At 47.5% G+C, this 21,019-nt stretch overlaps 1 protein-coding gene across 1 annotated transcript; it reads right to left on the reverse strand.

Moving 5' to 3' along the window:
• Window positions 1-1,140: 1,140 nt before the first annotated feature.
• LOC147716891 (interferon beta-like) lies at window positions 1,141-20,482 on the reverse strand. The gene is made up of 5 exons (XM_086919821.1): window positions 20,345-20,482; window positions 19,383-19,466; window positions 9,147-9,299; window positions 6,409-6,510; window positions 1,141-1,242 (listed from the first exon to the last, which is right to left on the reverse strand). The coding sequence occupies exons 1-5, from the start codon at window positions 20,480-20,482 to the stop codon at window positions 1,141-1,143; spliced, it is 579 nt and encodes a 192-aa protein (XP_086775947.1).
• Between the last annotated feature and the right edge of the window lie 537 nt (window positions 20,483-21,019).

Genomic DNA, 21,019 nt, shown 5'->3' on the forward strand with positions numbered 1-21,019 from the left:
TACTGCTGAGGAATTCTGAAATATCCCCATAATATATCAAGGAAACCAGACAAAATGTACATAAACAATTTTAGTGTGTTTATTTTTTTGTAAAAAAAAAAGTATTTATGATTCTCAGTATAAAAATACATTGAAGTGGTGCAATTCTCAATAATACCATCTTTTAATGAAATAAATACACATACACTATTAAGCGCCTGCAGAGGGTTCAGAATACGGCGGCGCGGCTTGTGATGGCACTACCTAGATCATGCTCGGTGGTGCATGTGCTCCCCAAACTTCACTGGCTGTCGTTGAAAAGCGCATTCAGTTTAAGGTGCTGTGCATTTCACACAAGATCCTGACGCACAAGGCCCCGTCAGGGCTATCTCGTTTGTTGATGCCCTATGTGCCTGGACGTTCGCTGAGATCTGCCGACCTTGCGCTTGTTTGCGCACCTCAAGTCTGGAGAGCGAGGGCCGGGGGACGCTCTTTTCGCTTTTTGACGGGAAAACTTTGGAACTCGCTCCCGGCTCATATTAGAGTCATTCTAAACCTTCTGGTGTCCTGTCGGAGGTTTAATCACTAGGTTGGTCTCTTATGCTCTGGTTTCTGGTTGTGCTGGGACGCCTCGTTGCTGAGGCAGCCATGCCCATTACAAATCCATAAATAAATACACAGATATTACTTAATATTAACTTAAATATAATAAATACATAATTATAATAAGACAAACTATTTCACAGTCAAACGGTAGGGTCCTTCTGGAGTAGATGGGTCCTTTCTGGTCAGACAGATACAAGCCAAGCAAAAAGCCACTGTTACTTTAGTAGATTTTGGATTAAAAGAATCTTGAAACTTTGAGCTGGATTCTGTCTCCAATTACTTTTTAGACATTCCTGTCGGCAGCGTTGCAGGTTTAAAAAAGACTTCATGGCTAGGTAAAAATATTAACCTCATAGATGCTATTAAACATTCCTCCCCAGTGCTGCGCTGTCCATTGGAACTAGTGCTGAATGGACGTCCAATGGTCGTGCGCAGCACTGGGGAGGTAGTGCTGCCGTCGGCCAATGCACCGAGGCAGCACTTAAGGGGTTAAGGCATCTCTTGGCGGATAGTGCAAATAATGTTTCTGTGATATTCATAACGGTGTGTTGCTCTTCAGAGTTCGGAATCGCGGATCTTTGACGTCAACCAGTCCACAGCATTCATGCACAGCTTCAACTGAGACCGGACGTTTTCCCAGGCACAGGAGCTGTATCTCTGAAAGAAAGTGAGGATGGTCAGAACCCTAGAGGACCATGGTTGAACTATTCTAACAGTAATGGCCATGCACGGATAGAATTCAATCTGACTACTCAATTGAGCGCTAGAACGCCCTTCTTGACGCCTTAGAGATACTCACCTTCATAGGCTGCTGTGATAAGTTTAAAATTCAACCATGGGCTTAGCTATCAAGTGTGCAGCAGGTGCAATGACGCCGAAACACAGGACCTTGAAGGGCCGGCTACCCTCCAATGATGGCTCTTTATACTACAAAGCAGTGGGATGGGGACCCAGTTTCCACCGTGTTTAGGACTTATGGCACCTTTGCTGCACCACTGAAACTGGACCAGTAACAAAATATTGCGATCAGGTTTCAGAACTGCTAAAATCAGGTTACGACTACCACTGATTAAAAATTTGGTGGGAAAAGAGTTTTGCGGACAAGATAGTCTGTACGGAATACCATCTCTGTTAACCCCTAAATTGGGCCCTCTGTGTCTACATGTAATGCATACTGTTGGTGGTGCACGGATTACAAGCAGAGAGTTCTCACACCCATTTAGTCTGTAGTCAAAGGGGATTTTGTGTAGTGCTCATGAATATATGACGTTGCAACCCATGCGTCTACAACGCCTGCTTTTACAACGCGGTCCGTACAACGGCCGCGTTGTTACCACACATACCATTACAACGCAAGTCATTAAAATGACTTGTTGTAGTAAATAGTAAAATGTACTATTCCAACTCCAGTCTGTGCAACAGTAGGGAAGGTGTTGGGCTGCAAATCCAAAACCTAAAGCCCTACAGCAAGTCGTTGTAATGATTTGTGTTTAAATGATATGGTTGATAACAACGCATTCATTGTACTGACCACGTTGTAATGGTACTGTGCTGCACCGACAGCGTTGTAAACGCAGTTTCTCATTGCTCATATATCAAGCACAGACCATTCCCTCCACTTATAGAACAACCGTTCTCTCCACAAGCACTCCAGCGAAATCTGGAACACCATCACCTCCCTCACACCGGACATCAACTTCCTCACCGAAATGTGGCTCAACTCAGTACCACCACCTCCAAACCCTCTGCCCCCCAACATCCTGTATAGGAGCTGGAGCAAAGTAACAGAAGACCCCTGGTCCAACTCCCTCAAATCCTCCCCCCACACACTGCTCCTGACTTCAAAGCAGCAGTCGGAAACTCATGGATCAGCCCATGCACCGACAAAGTCACCCACCTCAAAACCACCAAAGTCAGCAGATCCTCCAAACTAGGCCTGGGCGGTGAACTTCGCTCCGTTCGCAGAGTTTGCAGAGTTTTCTGCACTCCACAGAGCTCGCGGAGTGCAGAAAACTCTGCTTTGCGATGTGCAGCAGAGTTTTTTTCCCGCTGACAATCGCGAACGGTAAGTTCGCAAGCACAAGCTGCCGCTCGGGTAGAATTCCACCCGAGCTGCAGGAATACCAGCACAAACTGCAGTTCGCACTGCACTCCGCCACTCGTGGAACTTCACAGAGTTTTTTTGTAACTTAGCAGAGTTCTGCATACCGAAACTCCGCGAAATACACCCAGGCCTACTCCAAAAATCACTGCTGGTTCACACGAGGAATCAAATCTCACAAGCATTCCTGTAAACAATTTGAGAGGATCTGCCACACCAGCAAAACAAATAACGACTGTGACAATTTCAAACTTGCCCTCAGAAGGTACTACCAGGCAAGAAGCCACTAAAAATCATAAAAACAAAATGCTCTGTCCCTTCTCCTGGTCATCAGTTCAAAACACAGCAAGGAACTATTCTGCATCATCAAGGAACTCTCAAACCCCACAGCCACTGAGAACAGCATCACTCCCTTGCAGGAACTCTGCGACACCCTGGCAGACTTCTTCTACACCACAATCGCCACCATCACAATGCAATGGGGAGAACTGTGCTGGGATGAGAAGAAGTGTTTCCCAACCCACTTGTGTTTGAAAGGCTCCCTTGAGCCAATGAGCTGACGAGTTCTCCTGGGATGCACCTGTGTGCCAGTGGAGTGGCACTGTGCCCTGTGAAGACTTGGGCACCATTTCAGCAACCCCTGATTTTTCTCTGTTCTATATTACTTTTGCTCTCTACTGATGAAGGGCTAAACCCAGAAACATGTTTAGAGATAACAGCACTACCTGTACCAACTTTGGTAAAGAATTACAGCAACTTTGAAAGTAAGCGTACTGCATTTACCAGGATGCTATAGGAATACCTTTGCTAGAATGAGAAGCAGTGTGCTCCCACCCCCCTTATCTACAAGAACTTTGACCCTGTTAACTGAACTTAGCAGACTCTTCAACAGCCACGACTTTCTCAAAATCTTACTAAACATATGGGAGCCTCTCCCCATGAACACAACTGCCACCTTCAAGGGTCCCATCCACTCTGGAGGCCCCAAAGACATCTGCCCCTACCACATGTTCAATCTAGGAAAAGGCACCATCAGCAAGCAGCTCGTCACAATCATCTATGCATCCATTGCATCTGCCTCCTTCCCTGAACGCTGGAAACATGTAGTAATCAAACAGCTCCTCAAACAACCAACAGCAGACCCCAAATAAAATGACGGGCCCATCTCCCTACTGCAATTCCCACGCAGGGTACTAGAAAAATCAATAAACCTCCAATTAACTGCCTCCTGGAGACAAACAACCTACTAGACACCTCCCAATCCGGGTTCCACTCAAACTAAAGCACTGAGACCACCCTGATCACAGCCACAGATGACATCTGACAGGGGAGAGACTGCTGCCCTGATCCTCCTCAATCTCTCCCTAGCATTCAACACTGTGTATCGCAACACCCTCATGCAAGGTCTTCACCAATTTGGGACCCAAAGGAAAGCACTTGAATGGTTCTCTTCATTGCTTCCCGGTTGAGCTAAAAAGTGTCCACATCCCACCTTTCCCCTTAAGATCTAAAAATATCATCTGCAGCATCCCACAAGGATCCTCTCTAAGCCCTACTCTCATCAACGCTTACATAGCATCTCTGTCTGTCCTGGTCAGATCCCTTTGGCATGAACTTAATGTCCTAAGTGGATGCCACTCACCTCATCCTCTCATTCTCTTCAGCCCCTACTAACACCAAATCCAACTTCCACAGGTGCATGACCACGGTAGCAAGCTGGATGCACAGTATAGGTCTCAAACTTAATTCAGACAAAACAGAAATACTCATCTTTGGAAACATAATTCCCTGTGGGATAACTTCTGGTGGCTCATGGAGCTTGGCCCCCGCAAACAGGGAGTATTCAAGAAACCTCAAAATAATACTCAAAATCAAGCTCTCAATGATGATGCAGGGAAACCTTGTCTCATCCTCCTGCTTTCTCACCCTGCACCTGCTCAATCTTTTTTTTTTAAATGGCTACCCTTCGACATCAGATGCACTGTCACCGAGGCCCCTCATCAACAGCCGCCTGGATTATAGCAACTCCCTCTACGTGGGAATCACTGCTCAACTTTTTCACAGATTCCAAACCATCCAGAACCCAGCAGCCAGGATAATCCTTGAACCTATCTCAACTAAAGAGTGAAATTCCACCAACCCAACTAGAAATTGCACTCCTCGCCTCCCTTACTGACACCCCCCCCCCTTCATCCACCGAAGCAGGAGCAGTTCCTATGCCTTCTCACACCTGGCAGCCAAGTCCTGGAACGACCTCCACCTCCGCACGTCTACAGGTCGAGGAGACTGTGTGCATTGCTAGAATGACAACCATGGACCTCCCACACCATTAATGTCTACAGGCCGTGGAGACTGTGTGCATCGCTAAGATGACAACCATGGACCTCCCACACCAGTAATGTCTACAGGCCTTGGAGACTGTGTGCATTGCTAGCATGAGAACCATGGACCTCCCACACCATAAATGTCTACAGGCCGTGGAGACTGTGTGCATCGCTAGCATGAGAACCATGGACCTCCCACACCATAAATGTCTACAGGCCGTAGAGACTGCGTGCATCGCTAAGATGACAACCATGGACCTCCCACACCATTAATGTTTACAGCCCATGGAGACTGTGTGCATTGCTAGCATGAGAACCATGGACCTCCCACACCATAAATGTCTACAAGCCGTGGAGACTGTGTGCATCGCTAGCATGAGAACCATGGACCTCCCGCACCATAAATGTCTACAGGGCGTAGAGACTGTGTGCATTGCTAGGATGACAACCATGGACCTCCCACACCATTAATGTCTACAGGCTGTGGAGACAGTGTGCATCGCTAGCATGACAACCATGGACCCCCACACCATTAATGTCTACAGGTCGAGGAGACTGTGTGCATCGCTAGCATGAGAACCATGGCCCTCCCACACCATTAATGTCTACAAGTCGAGGAGACTGTGTGCATCGCTAGCATGACAACCATGGACCTCCCACACCATTAATGTCTACAGGCCATGGAGACTGTGTGCATCGCTAGCATGACAACCATGGGCCTCCCACACCATTAATGTCTACAGGCCGTGGAGACAGTGTGCATCGCTAGCATGACAACCATGGGCCTCCCACACCATTAATGTCTACAGGCCGTGGAGACTGTGTGCATCCGTAGCATGAGAACCATGGACCTCAAACACCAATAACGTCTACAGGTCGAGGAGACTGTGTGCATTGCTAGCATGACAACCATGGGCCTCCCACACCATTAATGTCTACAGGCCGTGGAGACTGTGTGCATCGCTAAGATGACAACCATGGACCTCCCACACCATTAACGTCTACAGGCCGTGGAGACTGTGTGCATTGCTAGGATGACAACCATGGACCCCCCACACCATTAGTGTCTGCAGGCCGTGGAGAATGTGTGCATCACTAGAATGGCAAATGTGGTCCATTAAAGTGTATGGGCCAAATAGAATGGGTGCAGCATTGGGGTGACAAGTTTGGATCTCCCACACCATTAATGTCTACAGGTTGGTCAGATTGGGGGTATTGCATGGATGGCAAATGTGGACCTCCTTCACCATGTGGAGATTAGCAATGACTGGGTGACAAGTCTGAGCCTAACACATCACTTACATTCACAGGGTGCCGAGATTCATTGCAGCACATGGGTGCTTTCAAGAACGGGTGTTTGCTGAGCCAAGAATAAGGGCGACAGCTGTCACAACATACCTTTTGTTGAAGGTAGCTTTGCATTTTTTTGAAGTACTGTAGCAATTTATGGTTGTTGATTTTTGCAGATAAACTTGTCTTTTGATCTCGGTCCTCAATCAGCTGAAACCAAAGAAACAGGTGTGTTAAAAGATAATATAGGCATATAAGTCACAGCATTTCTGATGAAAATGGCTTGGCTGTAGACACAAATCTTGACCTCCGGAATGTGTTGCCAGTTTTTCTGTAGAATCTTCAAAAGATCCATACCAGTGCAATGAATGGATGGACGTAAATAGCTTCATTGTCCATGGATGCATGAATACATACACATGGCTTCATCGTAATTGATATGTATGTGTACAACGATGGCACAGCAGAAACCAGCCCTACAAACGCCTACCAGGTGGCTGTAGAGCAACAGTCATCCACTAAAGCCTCTACACACAGACACAGCAAGGGCCTAGAGTCCCTCTTGGACGCATACAAGCTTACGTCGAAATGCATTATTCCTCATCACAAATAGGCCTCAATGTCCGGGAATTCCAAGAAATGCAGGAATACTGCACTCCCAGTGTTTGCCACCTGGTTATTTCACCAGCTTTAGGATGGTGAGGATTGAGGTAGGAAACTAGCTAAAAATGGGGAATTACGGTGGAAATGTGATGAAGTAACACAGATTGTTGGTAATTAACCATTTCTAAGGCGCCGCTCAGCATCACACTTAGAGCGCCACGATATCCCCACATCCCGCAATACCAAAGATATATGCACTTTCAGATGTGGGAACACCAATGTGGTATTTACTCCCAGTATAGATGTAATGAGGGTCCCCATGTCATGTGATCTCCAAGGTGCATTTCACGTGGGCCAATTTGAAAAAGTGTGCTGTGAAAAGAATTGATTAAACCTAATACGAAATCGTGTGGAAGGACCCCCTCAGGTTCCCCCCAACTTCCATCTGTACATGCCCAGAGCCACCTACACAATGCAGTACGGTGCTGGATTAAAACAAGTTTCTGGGCTGTTTTAGAACCTTTTTTACCAGCCCTGGTAGAGTAGAAGTATGCACAGTAAGAAAAATACAACACACAAACATACACACAGCATATTTGTATACACCGTCATACAGCGTCATTGTCCAAGCACCCACACGTTCACGCCCGGAAGTTGGCTCAGGAACTAAATCATTTGCTCTCAAAACAAACCCCCTACAGGAGATGAGCTGTCCCCCCCTCTCTTGCTTCAAAACTGCGCCCATAATAACCTTCACATCCCACGACTGACAACGTGCTTTGGTGCCTTAAAAGGTCGCAGTTTATTCAACAGAACACGTTTTTACCTTTGCAAAATCATGGTTATCCACATGCTTTCATAATATCCATCCTAAAATAATTAATTGTCTTTGCAATAATTTTTTGTCGCTGTGTGGAACAATCCTCCTCAATTTCCGGGGAAGGGATGGGCCACCTGTCGTGGCCTCCGATTCACGGGTCTAGGCTTCAACTTGCTACAGAGTTGGGGGGTGTCCGTCTGGAACTGCCCAGGCAGCAAGTGCCATCCCGCTCGCCCTGGACCCTTTTGTGGACCCTCCCTGCTCCCCGATGTCCTTGCCATGTGGCATCCCAAGGACCTTGCTTGAGCATCTACTCCAGCCATCCTGAGGCTGAGTCCTTCCATTTTGCTGCCACAGTACACCTGCCATGAGGCATCCCAAGGGTCCTGCGGGAGCATCACATATACTCTTTCTATGGCGGTACGCCGCCCTTTGCTCCCTCAGTGCACCTGCTGTGAGGCATCCCAAGGACACTGTGTGAGCCTTCCATCTACCTTTTAATAATTCTCTCTTTTTTCTACCTTTCTTGTGTTCCTTCCGCCTCACCTCTAACCTGAGGGCTGCGACGCCCGCTACTTCTGGTGTGGGTGGGTGGAATTTCTTCTCACTACTGCGCGGGGGGTTGTGCTTACTCTGGCCTGTTGCCTCCTACTTATCCCTCCCCCTCGCTTTGTTCAGCTCGCCCCCGGATTAGGGGGGTCCGAGCTTGCCCTAGCGTGACCAATCCTGGTCGGCCCCTTCTAGCGGGCTATGCAGATGGACGGGGAGGGGCTTACCGCCTCCGGACGGCATTTGCTCCGGGCCCCTACTGGGTCCAGCTTCGCCTTCCCAGGCCCGGGTTATGTCAACAACGCCCTTTCAGTCCCAGCAAGTAACTTTAACTCACCCTTCCGAGCTCGTGAACTTAGTGTTTGGGAATAATATGACCTGTTACAATGCGAGTCATCACAACGCATGCCATTACAACACGGTTGTTACAATGACCACGTTGTTACCACGTAAAGCCATAACTACCTAAGTCATTACATTGACTTGCAGTAGATGGCTCGCTGACATTAGAAATGTATAATTTACTATTCCAACTCTAGTTTACGTAACAGTAGGGAAGGTGTTGGAATAGTAAACTATACTATTTCTAATGTTAGCATGCCATCTACTGCAAATTGATGGAATGACTTGCGTAGTAATGGCATTGCATGGTAACAACGCGGTCGTTGTAGCAATCGTGTTGTAATGGCATCGCGATGTGATGCCCGCGTTGTAGTGGCTGTTTCCCATTTGGGAATGGCAGGAGTGCTGTTTGAAAACAAGCTTGCTGTTCAGAAACATTTTACTACATTTATGTATACACAGGGCCATACAGCATATCCGCAGAGTGCACACAGAGGAAGCAACCACTCTCACATCTCCCGTCTCTACTCACACATCTGGCCAGGGTTTCAGCTTGTAGCTTCAGTCTCTGGGTGAATATGTATGCGCTTCCTGCGTTCCAAGCAGAGGTGTGAAGGTTTTTGCTCAGGAGTTTGTTGATTGAGTGCAAAATGTTGAAGATGGCCAGCATCACGCTGCGTCGGGTCTGGAAAGAGAACAAAGAGGACTCACGATAAAGGACAAACAGAAATGACGTGAAAGTGTCACACTGACACGCGCGCACGCACACAGAGTCGCGAAATCCAGCTGCTTATAATAAATCAAGCTTTAGCCAAGGCAGTGGATTCGACTTTAATGGGGTAAAGCATGGAAACAAAGGCAGGCTAAAACTTAGTTTAGACCCATTATCACCAGTGGCGTCACTAGGGGAGTCAGGGGAGTGCTAGGCATGGGCGGAAAATCCGTTCCGCTCGCGGATTTTGCGGATTTTCGGGAAATCCGCAATCCGGGAGATTTGCGAATCTCCCGCAAAATCCGCAAATCCGCGAGCAGCGGATTTTGCTCGCACTGCTCGCACTGTTCGCGTGAGTTCGCGTGAGTTCGCGCCCCGCGAATAAGTGCAAAATTGCAGAAATACGATCTTAGCAAAACTGAAAGTAACTACTTACCAGGTTCAAAAGTTCAGGCTCATCATTAGTAGCCATTTCCTGTAGTGCTTCCTGAGGGGCCCCTCCAGAGTTCAGTTGCCAGTTGCAACTATTATGTGACCCTGCTCTGAACCTCAGAATAGTTACACATATGCCACAAAGGTCCTGAATTACAGCTAAGGGAGACAAGCAGGAGCCAGGCTGGAAGTTAAAATCCATTAATCAGCCCCTAATTCATTATTGTCAGTTGGGGCAGGGCAGGTGTTGTAACTAATTTTGCAACAATGAAAGCACTTAGCAAGTGCAAAAGATCACTAATCAGGAAGCACTAAGGAAGCAGGTGCCAGCTAAAAAAATATTCTGTGACACAAATATCAGCCCCAAATTAATTCAGGTCACTTGAGGCAGGGAAGGTGTGCTTTGCTTTGCCGAAAATAATGTACACTGGACAACCAGAGGGTGTGGTGATGAAACAGAGGGTGGCATGGGTGGGCCAGAGGGTGGCATGAGTAGTCAGAGAGTGGCAGTGGTGACAGAGAGTGGCAGTGATGAAGAAGAGTGTCCCAAACAGGCTGGACACGTAGAAACAACAAGTTCGCGAAACTTGCGACCCGACAGGTAAGTTCGCAATTTGCGAAAGTGTACAAAACCCTCGCGAACTGGCAGAAACACGGGCGAACACAAAAAAAAAAAATCCGCAAATTCGCGGGAATTCGCGGATTTTGCGGATTGCGAATCCGCAAATCCGCAAAATTCGCTAACACGAGATCCGCAAAATTCGCCCATGCTTAGGGGGTGCGGACCACACCGGGTGACACCATCACATGGGGTGACACCTTTACCAAATGAGACTATTTACAATGTTGAACGTATAATTAGATGAGGGAAGGCGCAATACAGGTGTTTTATGTAACGAGTCCTAATAAAGTTTTTGTTACGTCGTGCGAAACCGGAGTGCCAATAGTTAACAGTCCGCTAAGATGTAGAGATGCAGGTCATATGACCCTGACGTTCACGTATTGACATAGGAGAAATGAGGAGTCATTTAAGGTGCCAACATAGCGCGATATTAAAGTACTACAGGAGTGTGACCTGTAAACCACGTTGGTATCAGGGTAAGAGGGTAGAGAAAACAAACAGTATCCCAAAAGGTATTATTCTGGAGACAATTAAACATGTATGCTAAAAGCATTACTAGTACAGAAATAAGGAGACTTGAATCAATGAGGTTTTGATTGTTTTTGCATCATATCATTTTACAAGAAAAAAGGGAGGAAAAATACAGTTATAGCAGCACTGTACGAAAGAATCAATAACAACCCAATTGTACTTGGTGCTCAGTATGTGCGAGTGACATAGGTGGCGACGCAAGTGACAATAGTGAACAGCTTGGACGGCGCGGAGTGAGTAGTTGTAAAAAATATATACAAGTGAGTAGGACCATGATGCTCCAGGATAATTCCTATTGCAATAGTCAATTAACTAGAGGATTAGCAATTCAAATGAGCCATTGTAGAAACTGTGCCATGTATTGCATTGCAGATACACCGCTGAATTACTCAGGCTGCCGATCCCCGTATATCGAACGCCACATTTCCCGAACCCGCAGACGTCCTGCGACGGTGTTTAATTCACCAACGACGCCTCTGCTCTTATTTTTAGATCCTTTTGGAACCCGTCCAATTTTACTGCTCCATGGAACAACCCCCTTGATTTGTCCACGTGCCAGCCAAGTAACCAGCACCCTTCAAACAACACAACCCTGTCCTGAAGACGATCCCAATTGACGAGGATCGAAATGTCGTCGACTACACAGCGCAATACATGGCGCAGTTTCTACAGTGGCTCATTTGAATTGCTAATCCTCTAATTAATTGACTATCGCATTAGGAATTACCCTTGAGCCACATAGTCCTACTCACTGTATATATTTTTAACAACTACTCACTTTGTTGCATTTTCAGCCATGGCAAGTGGTGTTGTAAAGGAAAGGAAAAGGCCTAAGGGGGGGGTCCCATGGGAACACTGGATTACTTTATCACGAGAGCTTCTAATGTGATTGCCCAAGAGATTGCGGTAACAGAACGATGGCTATCACTTGGTCCGGGGCCAGTGAAGTGCCCAATGGAGGACGGACAGTTGGGGGATTCCCTACCTTCCCAGGTCACTATCACCACTATCGATGACCCACTGCTGCTGGGCAACGCCACGTCGACTACGGTGGGGGACTTTGTGACAGAAAATAAGTCACTCGACCAGTCAGCCTGTGCAATAACTAGGTCTAAGACTGCCCCCTACAAGTGCAGAAAGGAACCACCAAAGGAAAAATAAGGCCCTAAAAACAAGAAGAGGGTAGGGTGCCAACGAAAGGAAAACTGCTCCATCGGAGTCAGGACAACAAGGCCGGCAGTAGAGGGTGAGAAAACCGTGGAAAAAAATGCGGAATCTGAAACTGTGACATCTTTATCGTCTCCAATTACCCCTGATCCTCCTGTGGTCCCTGTGGTTACACTGAACATTGCTTTTTGGGAGAAAGTGGGGACTATCATTGCTGATTGCTTAATGCCCTTAATGAATAGAATGTCAAGAATTGAAGCAAACTTATTAACGCTCACTAATGCCCTAGACCAGATCTCTGGTGTCCTAACAAGTTTTAGTAATGCCAATATTGAGCACTTATCTCCAACCCCCCCCTGGTGCCAACCCCATAAGCGGAGCAGACCATCAAAGGGTCCAGTTGGCTGGGAGCCTGCAACCGGCTAAACCTGGGCCTGCTAAAAACAGGCCGGGCTGGTGGGACCTGGGTGCTGAGAGCTTACAACTGGCTAACCCTGGGCCAGTTATGAATGAGACAGACAGGCACTCCCAAAGTAAGGATAAACCTAGGAACAATCAGAATGTTGTCCTAAATCCCCAATGTGCCAAACAACCATCAAGTATGCGAATTGATCTACCTCCAGAATGCAGCCCTTTTGTTGCAGTTCTAGCAGGGGTACCACCGTTGACGAATGGTATTGAAGAGACACATACCTCATTAAAGAATAAAGTCACAGGTTGGCTTAATAAAAATAGACCGTTATCGCCGAACGTAACAAGAGAAATCTTGCTTGTCCAAAGGGTATCGTGGGTGGGCCAAAGAACCAAAGATTATAGGGGAGACTGTGTCCTAATTAACTTTAGGGACACATGGACAGTGTCCCATATATGTCAATGGACACAGCCTACACCCTTGTCAGCCATTCAGTCTTTCCCCCTCTCGTATTTCTATCCCCCGGCCCTAGCGCGCCCCAATACTGGTAGAGATCCAGCATGAAACTTAGCAGTACCCTCAGCAAGGACAGGTACAAGTCAGGGAAGGTCCAGAGAATCCCAGTTAACCGAGGCCGTTTGTCTACACAATAGATTTAGTTGCCTAGACATGGTGGATTGAATGAGTCCGAGTCAACCAGACAATAGTACTGGGGGCACAAATGAGGCAGATTCTGAGGCAGAGTCAGAAGAGGGGGTTGATTGTGGTAGACCGTCACAGGAAGAAACAGGGGATAAGAAGGGCGGAAGCCGTGAGGCGGTTATATCGACTTTAGTTGCTGTAAGTAACTGCCCACCCCCTAGGGAGCCTGTAGCCGACCTTATTGGGGAGGGCAAGCGCATGTCTAGTCCCATGGGTGAAGCAGGCCCGTTTGAGGAGGCAAACGTGGAGCAAAATAAGAGAAGAGTTATGGGCTCAAATGTAGAGGTAATAAAATTATTGTCCTGGAATCTGGCAGGTCTATCTAATAAACTTTCTTGTCCGGAATGGGGATCCTTCGTGGATGAAAAGGATGTGTGTCTGTTTCACGAGACCTGGGCACATACTGAGCAATTCCGGGTGGGCTTTGCCTATTTTTATGTTCCGATTCAGAAAAGGGGGTGGTGATGAACAGAGTGTCTGAATTAAGCAGACCACTCTTACCCAGTCCAAAGATCAGGGCTTGATCCATCACCGTTATTTATCTCACTGCACCATCCCAGCTCAGAACCTGGCTATATGCAAATCAGTCTGTCCCTGGCCCAGTGCATCATGGGAACAGGGCAGACTAAACTACCAAGCCAATTCTTCACCAGAAAGGAGACAAGCCGGTTTCTGGCATTTCAGCCGTCTTCGGCCCGGCTTGCTTGAATCCTGATGGTGCAGTGAGAAAGGGACTCATGTCTGAGTATACCCTGCCACACCTATAGTGGCCAAAAACGATTCAGAAAAGGGGGTGGTGATGAACAGAGTGTCTGAATTAAGCAGACCACTCTTACCCAGTCCAAAGATCAGGGCTTGATCCATCACCGTTATTTATCTCACTGCACCATCCCAGCTCAGAACCTGGCTATATGCAAATCAGTCTGTCCCTGGCCCAGTACATCATGGGAACAGGGCAGACTAAACTACCAAGCCAATTCTTCACCAGAAAGGAGACAAGCTACCGGGGACCGGTTTCTGGCATTTCAGCCGTCTTCGGCCCGGCTTGCTTGAATCCTGATGGTGCAGTGAGAAAGGGACTCATGTCTGAGTATACCCTGCCACACCTATAGTGGCCAAAAACGATTCAGAAAAGGGGGTGGTGATGAACAGAGTGTCTGAATTAAGCAGACCACTCTTACCCAGTCTAAAGATCAGGGCTTGATCCATCACCGTTATTTATCTCACTGCACCATCCCAGCTCAGAACCTGGCTATATGCAAATCAGTCTGTCCCTGGCCCAGTGCATCATGGGAACAGGGCAGACTAAACTACCAAGCCAATTCTTCACCAGAAAGGAGACAAGCTACCGGGGACCGGTTTCTGGCATTTCAGCCGTCTTCGGCCCGGCTTGCTTGAATCCTGATGGTGCAGTGAGAAAGGGACTCATGTCTGAGTATACCCTGCCACACCTATAGTGGGCAAAAACGATTCAGAAAAGGGGGTGGTGATGAACAGAGTGTCTGAATTAAGCAGACCACTCTTACCCAGTCCAAAGATCAGGGCTTGATCCATCACCGTTATTTATCTCACTGCACCATCCCAGCTCAGAACCTGGCTATATGCAAATCAGTCTGTCCCTGGCCCAGTGCATCATGGGAACAGGGCAGACTAAACTACCAAGCCAATTCTTCACCAGAAAGGAGACAAGCTACCGGGGACCGGTTTCTGGCATTTCAGCCGTCTTCAGCCCGGCTTGCTTGAATCCTGATGGTGCAGTGAGAAAGGGACTCATGTCTGAGTATACCCTGCCACACCTATAGTGGCCAAAAACGATTCAGAAAAGGGGGTGGTGATGAACAGAGTGTCTGAATTAAGCAGACCACTCTTACCCAGTCCAAAGATCAGGGCTTGATCCATCACCGTTATTTATCTCACTGCACCATCCCAGCTCAGAACCTGGCTATATGCAAATCAGTCTGTCCCTGGCCCAGTGCATCATGGGAACAGGGCAGACTAAACTACCAAGCAAATTCTTCACCAGAAAGGAGACAAGCTACCGGGGACCGGTTTCTGGCATTTCAGCCGTCTTCAGCCCGGCTTGCTTGAATCCTGATGGTGCAGTGAGAAAGGGACTCATGTCTGAGTATACCCTGCCACACCTATAGTGGCCAAAAACGATTCAGAAAAGGGGGTGGTGATGAACAGAGTGTCTGAATTAACCCGACCACTCTTACCCAGTCCAAAGATCAGGGCTTGATCCATCACCATTATTTATCTCACTGCACCATCCCAGCTCAGAACCTGGCTATATGCAAATCAGTCTGTCCCTGGCCCAGTGCATCATGGGAACAGGGCAGACTAAATTACCAAGCCAATTCTTCACCAGAAAGGAGACAAGCTACCGGGGACCGGTTTCTGGCATTACAGCCGTCTTTGGCCCGGCTTGCTTGAATCCTGATGGTGCAGTGAGAAAGGGACTCATGTCTGAGTATACCCTGCCACACCTATAGTGGCCAAAAACGATTCAGAAAAGGGGGTGGTGATGAACAGAGTGTCTGAATTAAGCAGACCACTCTTACCCAGTCCAAAGATCAGGGCTTGATCCATCACCGGTATTTATCTCACTGCACCATCCCAGCTCAGAACCTGGCTATATGCAAATCAGTCTGTCCCTGGCCCAGTGCATCATGGGAACAGGGCAGACTAAACTACTAAGTGCACGAAGGAAGAGTGGGACCAGGAAAAGCCGACTAGTTTATCCTCTGCTCTAAATACCAAAGATTACAAAACATTTTGGTCCATAATTAATACTGGCACGGGTCAACCGAAAATACCTGTAGAACCCAACCTAGCGCCAGAAGTATGGGAAGGCCATTTTCGGGCTCTGTATTCTAGCGAGGTTCCCCCTGATGAATCTGCTAACCCATTTACCCTTGGCCCGCACACAATTCAGCCAGAGAAGTGTGAGGTAACGGTGGCCGAGGTCTGTATTGCTATCAACAAACTTGCCTCAAATAAAGCACCCGGCCTGGATAAACTCCTGGGCGACCTATTTAAGCATCAGCCGAAAGTCTGGGGTCCCTATCTCCGGATTTTATCTAATGCAATTCTAAGAGGTATGGCTCTCCCCAGTACTTGGCTGGGCACAGAGATAGTCCCTATCTTTAAAAAGGTTTCACCTCTGCTCCCATCCAACTACAGACCTCTAAGTCTCATCGACGTCCCTCAGAATATCTTTGCGAGACTTATCCTGGAATGGATACAGGACTGGATGGAGGAGCATGCAATACTCAGCCCTTATCAGGCAGGGTTTAGGAAGAACACCTCCACCGTGGATCAAATTTTTCGGCTAGTGCTATTGCACTGGAAAACAGTGCGTATAGAGGGTGGCAGCCTCTATATGGTTTTCGTTGATCTTTGCTCTGCCTTTGATCTTGTACCCAGGGGTAAACTCTGGAGTGTCCTTCTCGAGCTGGGTATCCCCATCCATCTCCTTTCAGTCCTGATGAGACTACATGAGGCCAATTTCGCCCAAGTTAGATGCGGGAAGAGTGGGGATTTGACATCCAGATTCCCCGTTGACCGGGGGGTAAGGCAGGGCTGTGTGCTCGCACTGACCCTGTTTTGCCTCTATGTCAACGGGGTAATCGCGCACCTAAATGGAGTGCAGAACAATGACGCACCCAAGCTAGCAGGGAATAGGGTACCGACGATAATCTTCGCCGATGATACCCTCTAGCTTTCCAGATCACCAATGGGCATTCAGTGAACTTTGGATGGTTTTGTAGAATTTTGTACTGCTCGGGGATTGGAGATCAATTCACTCAAAACTAAATTCATGATCTTCAACACGTCTAGAACCACAAGACCCACCCCATTCTAGACAAAACAAGACTGGAAAGGGTAAGCACTTTTGTTTACCTTGGGGTCACGATTAATGAGAGCTTGTCGTGGGGCCCCCAGCAAACCAAATCTCAATTAAAACTTGCTCAACTATCGGGTGGGATTCTTGTACTATCCAATGTGTAAACGATCAAACCTCTTGGCCCACCTCTGGAGGTCTACAAATCACAAGCCAGGGGTGCAAGCATGTATGGTGGTGAGCTATGCGGTCATTGTAACACAACCCAAATCACCAGGGTTGAGAACAACTTTCTAAGGTATCTGCTAGCCCTTCCTCCCAGTACCCCTCTCCTCCCATTAAGACTTGATCTGGGGATCACGCCAATTGACGAGGAGCTATTCTTAAAACCATTAAGGTATTGGCGCCGGCTCTGGGTCACGCCGGAGCTGATTAATTACAGGCAGGAGCTCAGAGAAATACTTATCTGTACGAGCGCAGCTAAAATCCCCTGGCTCATCCATATTAAGAAGCAATTCACCAGGCTGGGACTTCCTGTCCTATGGTCGGATCCGGAGCAGGGCTGTAAAGAGATTTCGGCCGTCATGCTCACAAAGGTATATTGTGCTGAAAACATGAATAAGGCCCTGTGTAATCCCAACATTGGCTCTAGAACTGCTACCTTTCTTTTGGTTAAAGATTCATATTGTTATGAACACTTTCTAGATATAATCTACCCTGTTGTAGCCAGAAAACGGTATGTGCAATGGAGGTATGGAGTATTACTTTTACGTACCTTCACATGTAACTGGACAATGTCCGCTCCGAAAAATTGCCCTCTGTGTGAATGTGACAGTGAATCGGAGCCACATGTTCTCTTTATTTGCCCTGCTTATTACAAACCGAGGAAGCACTGGCTTATCCCATTGTGCAAAAACCTTGGCTTTGGGTTTTCTTTGTTCGCTATAAGTTGGCAGGGTATGCTCAGACGTGAGTCCCTTGCTCACTTAACCACTGGATTCAAGCAAGCCGGGCTGAAGACGGCTGAAATGCCAGAAACCGGTCCTCGGTAGCTTGTTTCCGGTCCAGGGAAGGCATGGCTTGGCAGTTCGGGCTGGACTGTTCCCATGAGGCACAGTGTCAGACTGATTTGCATATGGCCATGACTGAACTGGGGTGGCAGAGTGGGCTAAAGAACGGTGATGGATTAAACCCAGATCAGTTGACTGGGGGTGAGTGCTTGTATTGTCAACGCTCCGTCCATCATTTCCTTTGGCAAAAACCTTGGCTTCCGGCAGTGTGCGCATGCGCTCAGAGTACTGAAAACTGATAACGCCGGTCCAATTGTTTTTGCTGTCTCGCAGTTTCTGGCAGCTATGTGGCGCATCCGTAGAGTTTTAACTATTCAGGGTTAACTCTGGCATATGAGTCAAATGATCAATCCTGTTTTGCTTTTAACAATTTAACAATTCTTGCTTTGTTTTTAATCGCACCTTATTTATTGTATTAAATTGAATGTAATATGTGATAATTGTTATGTATAAACTGTGATAATCATCTAATCTTTATATGTTTTAACTTGTGCTTTTATGGTACTTCTACCGAAATAAAGATTTTATTATGATGAATATAAAATTGAAGCTACAACTATTAGAATTAATAAGCCACGATTGAGTACATTGCCTTCCTTATATGTGCTACGTTCTAATTGATACAGGTTGCAACCAGTCCAGGGCAATTTGCAACTAATTTAAGATTCCCTAGAGTTATATCTGTAGCTCATTACCCCATCACAAAAAGGGTGTAAAAGTAAGTAGGACGTTATTATCATCATTATTTCTGTAATTAGAGCCGGTTGAGAACTATAGGCATGCATCCCGTAATTTGGCACTGGTGGACTCGGAGGAGGTCCATCATGGGGTAAGTCGTGATGGGGTGACACCATGAGTTACTGCACTTGGTGACACCAACCCTAGTGACGCCACTGGTTATCACATTAAAGCCAGGCCTACCAGCTGTAGCATTGCTATTTAAGATGACAATTTAAGAAATGCACATAGGACGCTAAAGACTGTCACAGGCCCAGCTGGGAGTGTCACACCATCGGCATAGCTTCTACCTGTCCAGGACACACAACAGAGATCAATTTACCTCGTTGTGCAGTCGCGGAATTCCCGATTTACTGCCGCCTTTGAAAGGCCCATAAGTGCTTCAGCAAAGTTCATGACAAGCCAGGCACGCCTGATGCGTGACGCTCTGTCCGCGTGTCTCCCAGCCTATCAGATACACCGAACTTTAGGGAATCAGCAGAGCCCCAGAATGATGGCTGCTTCAAGAAAGGCTCACACGCCGGTATGCTTTATTTACCTGTGGAAGGGTATCAATCATCACCCCGTGAGGGAAGATCACACTCATATTCTCACGGATACACTGCCGTGGGAAATTTCCACCCTAAAAAATAGAAATATCACAAGATTTGTTTTTAATGATGGTAAGTATGTTGGACACCAAAAAAGTATGCAGAGCTGTGATCAAAATAGTGCATTACAATCTTACTAGATGCCATAAACCCCAATGAGTCTACGCAAGACAATGAAGGGAACGCATCAGGGGTACCCCCTGCCGTCAGGCTCTGACTCCATCGGGTCAAACCCTTCCGTCAGGCTCTGGCTCGATGAGTGATCTCCCGAGGTCAAACTCTTCAAAGGAAGGGTTTATGGTTCTGAATGTGGGGGGGAAAGGGGGTGGGGGCGGGAAAGGGGCTGGGGAGGTTCACGCTGCCTCCGGGTTCTGGCTCAGTGGTTTCCCAAGGACGGACACTTCAGATGTCGGTGTTCATGTTCTGCATGCAGTGGGCGCGGGGCGGGGGCAAGACGGTGCAGTGAGCTGGTATGTCCCCGAGCCTGTGATGGCTATCAGGCCCTGGTAGTCTTTCAGTCACTAGAGGATGAAATACGCGAGCATACACAATTCTCTGGTATCCTCTCTCTTCCCATATCCCACCGGCCCCATCAGGCGAGGTCACCCTAGTGTGCGGCTGTATTTCACAATCTGTGGCCTGCCAGGCCCCCTATCGGCCTGTCAGTGCCCCAATACCACCCCCCGCCCCTCTCTGGGCCCTCTCAGTGGCGTCGTCTGTGAGCCCCTGAGACCTCGGGAAGTCCGAGCGCAGAAATAAGCATCTTCTGTCTGTGGTAAGCGGCACCAGGCAGCGTGGGCTGTGGAGGGACCCCATCAAAACCTCTGCCCTCTGACACTGCCTCGGCCCTCGCGGCAGCTGGCGCCACCCTACGAATAATATACAGTAAACGCATAAATCAGTGGATTACCATCTTTTCTAGAAGTTGCAGGCTCGTGCGGTTCACTCCCTTTTGCTGTCGGCGGGAAAATGCACACTTGTGGCAGAAGATCAGGTCCCCGCAGAGGAGGAGGATGGATAACCCCGTCACTAGCGTGAATCGTGCCATGGTGCACAGGGCTGGCTGCAAAACAGGGCAAAATTCACCATTAGAAATCTGCCCTCCACAATTTCAGAAATTCAAAAAAGTGCTCTGGTGCATCCACTTTTACTCTGTTGTAAACAGTTGTGCTACTGAAGGATTATACTATCGTCAAATCCCTTTTGTGCTGGTACTAAGGAAAGAGTCACAGCTACCAGTAGGCACGTTCTTGGCGCTAGAATAACACAAATTAATAAATAAAGAAATAAACAACAAATAATGGGAATAACCAGATACATATATAGCCTCTCGGTTTAGGGTTAGAAATGTATTGTAGAAAGAAAAATATGTCTCAGCTAAACTTTATGACACAATTGAAACAACTGAGTGTACTTTTGAATTAACAATAATAAAAAAGAAAGCATGCAGGAAATTCACTTTGTGAAACCATTAAATAACACGACAATCCTACATCGGTGCCCCTAGGAGAACAACTTCAACTCACAGGTAAGGTTTGCCAGGTGGACAAAAATGCATTGCCGGGCCAGTGAACTGTGGCTGATG

Source organism: Lissotriton vulgaris, chromosome 5 (genome assembly GCF_964263255.1).
Source record: "Lissotriton vulgaris chromosome 5, aLisVul1.2, whole genome shotgun sequence".
Lineage (NCBI taxonomy): Eukaryota > Metazoa > Chordata > Amphibia > Caudata > Salamandridae > Lissotriton > Lissotriton vulgaris.

Bases quoted from the DNA above. Each gene is read 5' to 3' on its own strand.
- LOC147716891 (XM_086919821.1), bottom strand. From the start codon at position 20,482: ATGGCACGATTCACGCTAGTGACGGGGTTATCCATCCTCCTCCTCTGC. The intron at 19,467-20,344 runs GTAATCCACTGA...TCTATTTTTTAG, and splicing joins TGCAACTTCTAGAAAAGATG to GGTGGAAATTTCCCACGGCA. The intron at 1,243-6,408 runs GTATGTTGTGAC...ACTTTCTTTCAG, and splicing joins AAAGCTACCTTCAACAAAAG to AGATACAGCTCCTGTGCCTG.